The 12928-nt window shown below is 52.8% G+C and overlaps 1 protein-coding gene across 3 annotated transcripts in view; it reads left to right on the top strand.

The window, feature by feature from the left end:
• Nucleotides 1–12928, top strand: part of PAX7 (paired box 7) — a 142475-nt gene that overhangs the window by 3521 nt on the left and 126026 nt on the right. For 2 of the 3 annotated variants that reach the window (XM_058818712.1, XM_058818710.1), the window contains exons 3-4: nt 246–375; nt 1408–1536. In XM_058818712.1, coding sequence (XP_058674695.1) covers nt 246–375; nt 1408–1536 — 259 coding nt within the window. Of the gene's footprint in view, nt 1–245; nt 376–1401; nt 1537–12928 lie in introns of all 3 variants that reach the window. The other variant, XM_058818711.1, reaches the window with a different exon arrangement.

Raw genomic sequence — 12928 nt, 5'->3', positions numbered from 1 at the left:
AGAGTCTTTTCCCATCTTTATTCCCTCCTTTCCCTTCTTTTAGGATTTGGGGGATCAGGGCCTTTTTCCACTTTTATTTCCCTCCTTTCCCAGCTCCCAATCCCCATTTTCCACCCCAAACCCCGCAGCCCGGCCGGGCATGGCTGAGTTGCGCTGCTTCTTTTGAATTAAAAGCGCTTTTCCCCTGCTCTCCCTCCCTCCCTCCATCCCCGCGGGGACACCCCGGCACCCCTTGGGCACAAAAGCAGGTCGCGACTCCCGACGTGGAGAAGAAAATCGAGGAATACAAGCGGGAGAACCCCGGGATGTTCAGCTGGGAGATCCGCGACCGGCTGCTCAAGGACGGCCACTGCGACCGCAGCACGGTGCCCTCAGGTGAGAAGGCAGCTTGGCCACACTCCCCGAGCTCCGAGGGAATGGTTATCCCGAGGGAAAGGTTTTCCAGAGCATCCAAACACCCTCCAGGCTCTGCTTGGATGGAGCGGGGAAAATCACCCAGAGTAAAGCCCCGGATTGGGGGGGGGTTTGTGCTGCAAAACCGACCCCAAACCAAGCGCTTTTCCCAGGTTTTTCCAGCTCCCTGGAAAGTCGGGGGGATGATGGGGCAGGGGAGACCCCCAGAGGCGCCCCCCAAATCCAGGGGGAAAGGGGAGCCCCGTTGGTCCCGCTGGGGTTTGTGCTGTGGGGACTGCGCATGAACATCCCCATAGGGCAGAGATCCACGGGATCCAGAGATCCCGAGAGATTCTGAGATCCAGGAGATGCCAAGACATTCAGAGATCTGTGAGATCTGTGGATCCTGAGATCCAGGAGATGCCAAGACATTTAGAGATCCATGAGATTTAAAGATCCTGAGATATCCATGAGATTTAGAGATCCGTGAGATCCCCGGACATCCATTAGATCCATGAATCCAGAGATCCATGCGGACCTGAGATTCCGAGATCCAGGAGGTCCCAAGAGACCCAGAGATCTGTTAGATCCAGGGATCCATGAAATCCTGAGATCCAGGATGTCCCAAAAGAACCCGAGATCCATGGGCAGCGAGGTTGCGCCCCAAAGTTCAGCCTGCAGGGCCGTGTTTGGGGTCTGGGGGCTCCGCTGTGGGGTCCCTGCGGGTTTTGGGGCCAGAGCAGACCTGGAGCTCCATCCCTTTGGGAACTGGAGGAGGAATTTGGGAATTGTGCGGTGACCTGGGGATGGCGCATCCCGGGACTTCGGGACATCTCGGCGGTGCTTAGGTCACGATGTGAATTTGCGAATGCTCAAATTGGGGAATTCGGGAATTCCGGGGGCTCGGCGATGGTGGCAGGTGCATTCCCACGGGAAGAGCAGAATTCCCGGCCATTCCCACTCCTCGCAGGCAGCTTATACTCGCCTTTCTGCCTTTGACTGTCCGAGGTTTAGTGAGTTCGATTAGCCGCGTGCTCCGCATCAAATTCGGCAAGAAGGAGGAGGACGACGACTGCGACAAGAAGGAGGAGGACGGCGACAAGAAGGCCAAGCACAGCATCGACGGCATCCTGGGCGACAAAGGTACCGCAGCGCCGGGGGGGGGGGACAGCGGGGACAACGGGGACACCCCCTGCCCGCCGGGGGTGGCTCCAGAGCCGCCGCGTTTGGCTCTTCCCAAAAAAAATAAATCCCTGCGGGGAGCGGGGCTGGCAGGAGGAGGAAGAGCTGTCGGTGCTTTGCTCGGGATCAATTATCCATAAAAAAAGGGCCGGGAATGGCCGGAGGGGGGGAGAGGCACCTCGTAAATGAATTTGTTAAACAGATTTCGCCTAAGTGGTCCCCTGGAACCGGGGCTGACAGGTGACCGATGGCGCCGATCAATATCAATTAAGGGACGAGGGGACACACGGGCAAGGGGGGGTGGGTGGGGGTGTCCCCGGAGTGGCGCCGCACCCCCCAATTATCCTGGGAAAAATTATCCAGGGAAAAACATCCAGGGGAAATGATCCAGGGAAAACCATCCCGAGGAAACGATCCAGGGAAATCCATGCAGGGAAATCCATGCAGGGAAATGCTCCCGGCCAGGCGGGGGAAGGCTCCGAGCCAGGCCGGTGGCGGGGCTCTGTTATCACCTCCCAAACGCGGCGTTTTCTCTCCCGCTGCCAGGAAAATTCCAACTTTTCCCAGCTGGGAATGCGGGCTTGGGGGTGGGAATCGGAGCGCGGGCAGCGCCGCGGTTCCTAAAAACAACAACAAAATGAAAAGGTGGAATTTTGGGGGAGCATCCGTGAGATCCGGCAGGGAAAAAGGGGGAGTTGGAGCAGCTCCGGTAGGGCATAAAACGAAAGCGTTTTTTGGGGAGAAAACGGCGATTCTTGGGGAGAAACTGTGATTTTTTGGGGGGAAAAAGGGCGAATTTTGGGAATCCCCGGCAGAGGGGAGTTGAGATTTCCCAATTTTCTCCCGATTTGGTGCAAAGCGAGGACGGGCAGGTCTTGAGCCGGAGTTGGGATTTTGGGGGATTTGTGGCATCGCCGCTGTGGGGGTGAACGGGATTCACCCCCAATCCCGAATTTCCCCCAGTTTGGGACACGTGGAGGGGGATTTTGGGGTAAAAACCCTCCCCCGACCCCCCATCAGTGGAGTTGGAAATGAAGGTGACAAAAGGGATTTTGTTGGGTTTTTTTAAGGATCCGATCTCCCCCCCCCCTTTTTTTTTTTTTCCCAACCTTGAAGATGAACTTCACTTACAAAGACCTTGGGGTCTATTGAAGCTTTATAAGGAAAAGATTCCCGACCACAAAAGCAAACAGCGGAGGAAAAAAAAAAAAAAAAAAAAAAAAAAAAAAAAAAAAAAAAAAAAAAAAAAAGAAAAAAGAAAAAAAGAAAGAAAAAGGAGGAAAAAAGAAAGGGGGGGGAAAAGGGGGAAAAACCCGAGGCTGCCTTAAAAATGGAGTAAAAGGATGGGGGAGGGAGGGCGCGTCCATTCTCATTCAAAATTCCGCGAGGAGGAGAAAAACTTTTGGACAAAGGGCCGAGGACGGGAAGAAAGGGAGATAAATTATTCAAAACTCCCTGCTGTTAGATAGTTTTGTAATATTATCGGAGCGGCTGCTGCAGAAAGGCAGAGCCGTTGGACGCTGCAAAATGTTGCTGTGATTTGGGAGAAGGGCGATGCTCATTTGCAAATCGGGGCCATTGTGTCGGCCAGAAGCTCCCCCCGCTCACTTTCGGGGTGTTTTTAATTTTATTAGAGGGGGAAAAAGGAGATTTGGGGGGGTTTAAGTTGTGTTTTCATCCAGGCTCGCCGCTCGGAAAAAATATCTTTATTTTTGAAATAGTAAAGGAGGTTGGGGTTTTTTTTTCCCCTCATCCTTGCGGTTTCGCTGTCGCCACCCCTAAAACAACAACAACAAAAAAAATTAAAAAAAAAAAAAAAAGAATGAAGGAGCGGGGAGCTTTTTATCCCTGATTAGCACGCAAGAATTGCGTGTCAAGAGGCAAAACAAAACGCTCCCTTCTGCCTTCATGGGTGAGGCCGCGGACAAATCAAACACGAGCCCCCGTTCCTGGATGAAAGGGGGCTAATTTGGGCAAATTCCCGCGGCCGGAGCCTGTGGAGCGCCGCGCTCCCTCCGAGAGCGCAGAAATCCCAATTTCTCCGCAATTCCCGGGTTTTTATGGCCGCGCCGAGCAGAAATCCCCCCTAAAAACCGCGAGAATTTGGGGGTTTTTTTCTGGGGGTTCTTGCGTATCTCCAAAAGGAGCGTCCGAAATTCCGAATTTCCCGCTGCCCCGGCGGGTTTTAACGCCTGGGAAAGTTTTAATGGCCCCAATTAAGATAATTGATGAGGCCGCTTGTAAAGCATCGGCGGGCGGCGGCTGCGCGCTGGGAAACGCCGCGATTTCTGCTGGGGAGAAAAAAAAATCGGAATTTCTGCTCGAAAAAGCCTCATTTTCTGCTCGAAAAAACCTCAATTTCTGCTCGAAAAACTCGCTAATTTTGGTCGAAAAAACCGCGAATTTTGCAGGAAAATCGCTCTATTTTTGCTAGAAAAACTCGCAATTTCTGCCGGAAAACACCTCGATTTCACATCCCGCAATGAAAACCCTTCCGAGCTGCTTCTCCCTCCGCCCAATTCCCATTTCCAGGTGGTTCCCACTAAAACCAACCCAACCTCGCACGCCTTGAGAGAAAGGGGGGGAAATTTTTTCTCCATTTCTGCGCCCAACGCGACTTCTCCCTCCGAGAGCTGCGGGGGGAAAAGGGACGCAAAAACTTTGGTTTTGCTTTTTTTTATTATTTTTAATCTTTTTTTTTTATTATTATTATTTTTTTTCCCAAGCGCTCCGTGGCGGGTTCTCCTCGCGGGGAGCCGGGGGAAGACAGCCCTAAATGCTCTCTCTTTTTAAGTGGGAAAGAAAGCTTCCACCCTGCGCCTGTTTCTTTCTATCGTCTGCTTGGCATTTAATAATGTTAAGACTTATTAGAGCTGGTAATGAAAACTGTGGCTGTTGAATAGGGAGCTGTGTTGGAGAAGGGTGTAATAGCTCCAAGGCATGCTAAGAAATGTATTTATCCCCAATCAGTACTCACTCTCTGAGTTCCCAGCACAAACGTTAAGTTGAAGGGTTTTAAGGCAGATTAAATTGAGCCTTTATTTCTTTGCACTTTCATCTTTAAACGGCTCACTCCAGCTAGCCCTGGGCGGATATTCATGAGGCTTCACTTTGGTTTCTTTTTTTTTTTTATTTTTTTAATATATGTTTATTTTTATATATATATTTATGTCTCCTTGTTAAGAGCGAGTTGTTATTAATTATTATTATAATTATAATTATTATTTGTTGTTATTTATTAGGGAGGGGATGCGCCGCTCTCTACCTCGCTGGGGGGGGCAGAGTTTGGGCACCCCCAAATTTCGGGGGGCGCCGCTCGGAATTGGGAGGGACAGAATTAATTGAGACCAGATCTGGGGGTTCTCTGGTGTGTCCCCCTCATTTCGGACCTGTCCCCCCATCCCGGGTCTGTCCCCCCAAGCGCTGCCCCCCCCCGGAGCCCCGCGGGGTGCAGGGATCCCCGGGTTTTATTTTTGGGGTGAAAACGCGGTTTTTTAGGGAATCTTCCCTTCCCCTCCTCACTGTGCACCCCAAGTTTGTGCCCTCAGCTGATTCTGGGGGATCAGCGGGATGGAGGTTCCGATTTTGGGGGGAAAAGAGGCGGGATCGGGGTTCTGGTTTTGGGGTAACAGCGAGAGAGGGGCGGGACGGGGGTTCTGATTTTGGGGGAACAGCGGGATCGGGGCTTCGATTTGGGGGGAAAAGGGGCAGAGCTTCAGGATCGGGGCTCCGATTATGGGGGAGCAGCTGGAGAGGGGCAGGATAGGGGTTCCGATTTTGGGGTAACAGCGGGATTTGGGGCTCCGTTTTGGGGGAAAAGAGGCTGGAGCGGGGCTCCGATTTTGGGGGGAAAAGAGTTGGGATCGGGGTTCCGATTTGGGGTAACAGTGGCGGGATCTGGGTTCTGATTTTGGGGAAACAGCGGGATTTGAGTTCTGTTTTGGGGGGAAAAGCCGCGAGATCGGGGCTCCTGTTTTGAGGGGAAAAGAGGCAGGATGGGGGGTCTGATTTTGGGGGAAAAGAGGCAGGATGGGGGCTCCGATTTGGGGGGAACAGCAGGATTGGGGGTCCGTTTTTTGGGGAAAAGCGGCGGGATTTGGGCTCCGATTTTGGGCGTAAAGGGGCAGAGCTTCAGCATCGGGGCTCTGATTTTGGGGGAACAGCGGCATGAGGGTTCCGATCTGGGGAGAAATGAGGCGGGATCTGGGTTCCCAACTGGGGGAAAAGAGGCTGGATCGGGGTTCAGATTTGGGGGGAATAGTGGGATGGGGGTTCCGTGCTGGGGACAGCGCGGGAGGGGGGACAGGGACAATTCCATCCAGGAGCTGCTCCCGCCGGGGTTTGGGAGGGTTTGGAGGATCCCACCCGATTTTCGGGAGCTCGGGAGGAGCAGAAAGAGCCGGGGGAACCCCCAGAGCTGGGCCGGGCTTTGTTCCCCGAGCCGGGAGAGCCGAGCGGGGCTGCGGGGCCGATTTATCGGCGAACAATCGGCGCTGGGTTTAAAAACCAACACGCGGCTCCTGCTCGGTAAATGTGTGTTTAGAAGCGCGGGGGGGGCCGCGAGCAGACACTTCATCAAATCAAGGGATTACCAAAGGTTGGCAATCTAATCAAACAGAGCCCAGGCGGGATTTGTGAGTGTTGCGAGCGGGATCAGCTCTAATAATGGGGGGCAGGAGAAGAGATAGGGAGGTGTCAAGCAATTCATTGGCTTTAGGCTGAGTTATTCTGTGCATATTTCAGGCCGAGAGGAGAGGGAAGAGAGGGGAAGAGGAATAAAAAAAAAAAAAAAAAAAACGCAGGGAGAAGGGAGAGGGAGAGGGAGGGAAGGGGGGGCTGGATGCGGGCGCACACGGAGCTTACATGTCACAAAAAAAGCTGAGACAAATGAGGTACAACAATAAACACAGATAACAATTACAAAGGCAAACAGTGGCTTTTGGGAACGGGAACCTGGGCTACATAAACAAAGTCGGCAAATGTTCGCAAGATAAACTCCTGCCTAAATCGAGTGTGACGGGGAGGAGAGAAGAGAGGAGGGAGAGATAAGGCTGGAGAGGGGAATAAACGGGAATCATCGAACACGAGGCGTTTGAAAAAACAAACTTGAGACAAGGATGCGGCGAGCGGGGCTCGGCTGTGCGGCAGGGAGCGAGGGAATTGCGGGGAGAGGTTGGGGAGCCGGGGCTCGGTTGGTTTTGGGGGTTTTTCCCTCTTTCCCCCCATTTTTGGGGAGAAGAAAAGGAGGGGCAAGAAGAACAGGGAGGGAAATCTCGGGGTCAGAGGCAGGTGGGGAGCCCCGGCCGGGAGAGGAAACGCGTTGGAGACGTTTTAATGTGGGATTTGGGGGTGACTCCATTACCCAGGGTGGGTAAGAGACGTTTTAAGGAGGAATTTGGGGGTCATTCCATTACCCAGGGTGGATAGGAGAGGTTTTAATGTGGAATTTGTGGGTGATTCCATTACCCAACCCAAGGTGGGTAGGAGAGGTTTTAATGCAGAATTTGGGGGCGATCCCATTACTCAGGATGGATAGGAGATGTTTTAACGTGGAATTTTGGGGTGATCCCATTACCCAGGATGGATAGTAGATGTTTAACGTGGAATTTGGGGGTGATTCCATTGCCCAGGGCGAGTAAGAGATGTTTTAATGAGGAATTTGGGGGTGATTCCATTACCCAACCCAAGGTGGGTAGGAGATGTTTTAATGCGGAATTTGGGGGTGATTCCATTACCCAGGGTGGATAGGAAAGGTTTTAATGCGAAATTTGGGGGTGATTCCATTACCTAGGGCGGGTAGGTTGAGGTTTTAATGTGAAATTTGGGGGTGATTCCATTACCCAACCCAAGGTGTGTAGAAGATGTTTCAATGAGGAATTTGGGGGTGATTCCATTACCCAGGGCCGGTAGGTTCAGGTTTTAATGTGAGATTTGGGGATCATTCCATTACCCAACCCAAGGTGGGTAGGAGAGGTTTTAATGCAGATTTTGGGGGTGATTCCATTACCCAGGATGGATAGGAAAGGTTTTAATGCAGAATTTGGGGGTGATTCCATTACCCAACCCAAGGTGGGTAGGAGACGTTTTAATGTGGGATTTGGGGGTGATTCCATTACTCAGGATGGATAGGAGACGTTTTAATACAGAATTTGGGGGTGATCCCATTACCCAGGATGGATAGGAGAGGTTTTAACGTGCAGTTTGGGGGTGATTCCATTAAGAGAGGTTTTAATGTGGGATTTGGGGGTGATTCCATTACCCAGGGTAATGGGTAGGTGAGGTTTTAATGCAGAATTTGGGGATTATTCCATTACCCAGGAGGGTAGGAGAGGTTTTATTGAGGAATTTGGGGCTGATTCCGTTACCCAGGGCTGGTAGGTTGAGGTTTTAATGTGAAATTTGGGGGTGATTCCATTACCCAGGATGGATAGGAGACGTTTAACGTGGAATTTGGGGGTGATTCCATTACCCAGGGCCGGTAGGTTGAGTTTTTAATGTGAAATTTGGGGGTGATTCCATTACCCAGGGCCGGTAGGTTGAGTTTTTAATGTGGAATTTTGGGGTGATTCCATTACCCAGGGCCGGTAGGTTGAGTTTTTAATGTGAAATTTTGAGGTGATTCCATTACCCAGGGCCGGTAGGTTGAGTTTTTAATGTGAAATTTTGAGGTGATTCCATTACCCAGGGCCGGTAGGTTGAGTTTTTAATGTGGAATTTTGGGGTGATTCCATTACCCAGGTGGATAGGAGAGGTTTTAATGTTGAATTTGGAGATGGGAAGCAGATTTGGGGCGAAGCGGGGAGATGGAGCCGCGATAGAGCAGCGCAGGAAGGAAGAGGGGAGGTCTCGTCCTAATCCCAGGTTTGGGCCCTAATTGGGCCGGGACGGAGGGGGCAGAGCCGGAATTAAGGCAGGAGAGGCTGAGAGGGGAACGCGTGATCCAGGGCTTGCTGCAAACAAACAGATGTCCCCCAAAAAACGCCGCTTTTAACCCGAAATCATCTCAAGGAGCAGCCGCAGGCCGCGCTGGGGTCTCGCTCTCCCGTGGAGGATTTTTCCAAGCGGGAATTGCGCGTGTCTGCAGCGTGGTTAAAGGAATTAGATATTTACCAGTTTGAAATAAGCCTGGGTATGGAGAAAAAAAAAAAAAAAAAAAAAAAAAAAGGAAAAAAAAAAAGCGGGGGGAGAAAGAGAGAGAGAGAGAGCGAAGATGAGACGGGAGAACACTTCAAACGAATTCATCATCTGGAGTGGCGAAGGGGAGATTTAGAGACAGTATTGGGAAGTTATTTAGATATTAATAACATATTTTCCTGAGGCGTCAGGAGTGCCTCCATACGCACTTTTCCCTCGCAGCTATTTGGCTGGGTGAAATATGGGAGACCCAAATGTTGGGGAGAGATAACACAATCAGCCGAGCCCTGGTCCTGCGACTGCATCACGGCGTTAAACCCGGATTAACCTCCCCTTCCTCCCCCTCCCCCGCCGCCGTTTCACAACCCCCCCAAACTCCCCAAATTCCACCCCCACGAGAAGCTTTTTTCCAAATTTTTTTCAGGGGAATTTCCTCGGCGGGGTTTTAAAGCGCACAGAACAGCGGGGAGGGACTCCGGCATTAGGGTGAAGGATCTTTGGGAAAATTGCGTTTGCCATAAAAGAGAGAGAAAAAAAAAAAAAAATAAAAGCGAATCAGGGCCCCTCTGCTGCAGACCTGGCTTTGCGGATATTCTGTATTTATGGGCATTATTCTTAAAAAGAAGTGGGGGGAAAAAAATCCCGTTTCAATCTGCTGCCACTTTTCTCTCCCTTTCCCCACGCGGTTTTCGTCGCCTTTTAAGTGGATTTGATTTTATTTTGTATTAAATCGGAACTTCAGGCTGGTTTGGGCTCTGGGGTTTTTGGGGGGCGAGGAGAGGGTCGGGAAAGGAGGGATCCGAGCGGGGAAAGGGAAGCTCTGAGGGGGCAGGGAGAGAGGCAGACCCCCAGATCTGGGGTTTTGGGGGGCTCTCCGTCCCCTCCTGCCCCCTCATCCCAGAAAAATCAGGGATGGAGCAGTTGGGAAGCGCAGGTGCAGCTCCGGGAGGGAGCAGAGTTGGGATGGGGATGCGGCTTCGCAGAGGAGAGGGAGGCTCGGGGTATCCCCCTCCCCAAAACCCCTCCTGCTCCTCCTCCTCCTCCTCCTCCTCCTCATTCCCGGCTCATCCCGAGGCTGGCGCTCGGCGGGGCCGCGCCACAAAAGGACTTGGATGTCACTAATGCCACTTTATAAAGACATTTGTCACCCGCAGTTGGGGACAACGGGGGGAAGGAAGGGTCGGGGGGGGGGGGGGCGCGGGGAGGGCGGGAGCCGCCAGCGGAGCGGGGTGTGAGACGGGCAGGGGATGATGATGGTGATGATGATGATGGTGGTGGTGGCCATAACTCGGGGGCACCGCCTGGTTCTGGCCCGTGCACTGGCCCTGGGGGCTGTGGGGAGGAACAAGGGGGACTTGGAGCTCCTCGGGAGGGAGGTGGGAGCTCCTCGGAGAGGGTTTGGAGCTCCTCGGAGAGGATTCGGAACTTCTCGAAAGGGGTTTGGAAGTCTTCGGGGGGAGCCGCATCCCCTTGGAGGAGCCTTGGAGTTCCTCAGGGAGGGTTTGGAGCTCCTCGAAAGGGCCTTGGAGCTCTTCAGAGGGGGTTTGGAACTCTTCGGGAAGGATTTGGAGCTCTTTGGGGGAGGGTTAGAGCTCCTCGTGGGGAGCTGCATTCCCTTGGAACTCCTCGGGGAGGGTTTGGAGCTCCTCGGGGTTGTTTGGAGCTCCTCAGGGAGAGTTTGGAGCTCCTCAGGGAGAGTTTGGGACTGCTCGGAAAGGGGTTGGAGCTCCTCGGGGTAGTTTGGAACTCGTCGGAGGGGTGTTGGAGCTCCCCGGGGTAGTTTGGAGCTCCCCGGGGAGGGTTTGCAGCTCCTCGGAGTAGTTTGGGACTCCTCGGAGGGGGTTTAGAGCTCCTCAGGAAGGGTTTGGAGCTCCTTGGGAAGGGGTTGGAGCTACCCGGGGAGGGTTTGGAGCTCCTCAGGAAGGGTTGTAGCTCCTCGGGGTAGTTTGGAGCTGCTCCTCAGGGAGGGTTTCGAGCTCCTCGGGGTGGTTTGGAGCAGCTCAGGGAGAGTTTGGAGCTCCCCGGGGAGAGTTTGGAGTTCCTTGGGGTGGTTTGGAAATCCTCAGTGAGGGTTTGGAGCTCCTCGGGGAGTGTTGGAAGCTCTCGGGGGGAGCCGCATCCCCTCGGGACGCTCTGGCGAGGGCAGAGAGAGCGGGGGCCGGGAGCAGAAAGCAAGGGCGAGGGAAAGCCGAGGCGGGCGAGGGAAAGCCGAGGCGGGCGAGGGAAAGCCGAGGCGGGCGAGGGAAAGCCGAGGCGGGCGAGGGAAAGCGGCGGCGGCGGCTGCAGGAAATGGAGCCGCTGCGAGCCTTTGATCGCGGCTGCTCTCCCTTATCGGGAGCGCTCCCCCACAAAGGGAAGTTCATCACATTACAGCGGCTCGCGCCGTTAATTAGCGGCCGCGGCTCTGGCGGGACCGCGCGATCTGAGGGCGCGTTTCGTGCTTGCCTGGCTCCGGGAATGAACGGGAATGGGAGCGGGAACGGGAGCGGGCCGGGGGGCGGCTTCTCCCTCGGGAATTGCGCTGGGATAGAGCTGGGAATAGGACTGGGAATAGTGCTGGGGATAGGACTGGGAATAGTGTTGGGAATAGCATTGGGATAGCACTTAGAATAGTGCTGGGATAGCACTGGGATATCATTAGGATAACACCGGGATACCATTGGGGTTAGTGTTGGGAATAGCGCTGAGATAGCATTGGAATAACATTGGGGATAGGACTGGGAATAGCGTTGCCAATAGCACTGGGATATCATTGGGATAATATTGGGAATAGCATTGGGGATATTGTTGGCAATACCATTGGGATAGCACTGGGATATCATTGGGATAATATTGGGAATAGCATTGGGGATAGCGTTGGGAATAGCACTGAGATAGCATTGGGATAGCATTGGGAATAGCACTGGGATATCATTGGGGTAACACTGCGAAATCATTGGAATAGCACTGGGATATCATTGGGAATAGCATTGGGAATAAATAGCACTGGGAATAGAGGTGGGATAGCACTGGGAATAGCACTGGGGATAGCATTGGGGTATTGCTGGGATATCACTGGGAATAGTGTTGGGAATAGTGTTGGAAATAGTATTTGGAATGGCATTGGGATATAACTGGGATAGCACTGGGATAGCATTGGGATAGCATTGGGACAGCAGCGGGAATATCACTGGGGATAGCACTGGGAATAGCATTGGGATAGCACTGGGATATCATTGGGAATAGCATTAGGGTAGCACTGGCATATCTTTGGGATGGCACTGGGAATATCACTGGGGATAGCACTGGGATAGTGCCAGGAATACCACTGGGGATAGCATTGGGAATAAATAGCACTGGGACAGCACTAGGAATAGTGTTGTGAGATCACTGGGAATAGCATTGGGATGGCACTGGGAATAGTGTTGGGAATAGGACTGGGAATAGCGTTGGGATTAGCATTGGGAATAGCATTTGGAATAGTGCTGGGCTAGCACTGAGAATAGCGCTGGGAATAGCATTGGGACAGCACTGGGAAAAGGATTGGGAAGAGGATTGGGAATAGCATTGGGAAGAGGATTGGGACAACATTGGGAATAGTATTGGGATAGCACTGGGATATAACTGGAAACAGTGTTGGGAATAAATAGTATTGGGATAGCATTGGGAATATCACTGGGGATAGCACTGGGATAGCATTGGGATATCATTGGGGATGACGTTGGGATAACACTGGGATAGCACTGGGATAGCATTGGGAATAGGGTTGGGAATAGCATTGGGATATCACTGGGAATAGGGTTGGGAATAGCATTGGGGCAGCACTGGGACAGCATTGGGATATCGTTTGGCATAGGAAGGGGAATAGCATGGGACAGCACTGGGATGGAGTTGGGATATCATTTGGAATAGCATTGGGATATAACTGGAATAGCATTGGGATGTCATTGGGAATAGGATTGGGATATCATTGGGATAGCATTGGCAATAGTGTTGCCATAGCATTTGGGACATCATTTGGGATATCATTTGGAATTTCTGTATCTCTGCTTCTCTGGACCTGGGCAGGACAGGGTGGGGCAGGGCAGGGTGTGGCAGGGCAGGGTGGGGCAGGGCAGGGTGGGGCAGGGCAGGGTGGGGCAGGACAGGGTGGGGCAGGGCAGGGTGGGGCAGGGCAGGGCGGGGCTTCCTGGTTGATGAAATCCGCGGCCGCCCAGAGCTTTTGAGCTCACGGAGGTTT

Source organism: Ammospiza caudacuta, chromosome 22 (assembly GCF_027887145.1).
Source record: "Ammospiza caudacuta isolate bAmmCau1 chromosome 22, bAmmCau1.pri, whole genome shotgun sequence".
Classification (NCBI taxonomy): Eukaryota; Metazoa; Chordata; class Aves; order Passeriformes; family Passerellidae; genus Ammospiza; species Ammospiza caudacuta.
The sequence above is the reverse complement of the archived record's forward strand: the minus strand, read 5'-3'. Positions and strand labels throughout refer to the sequence as shown.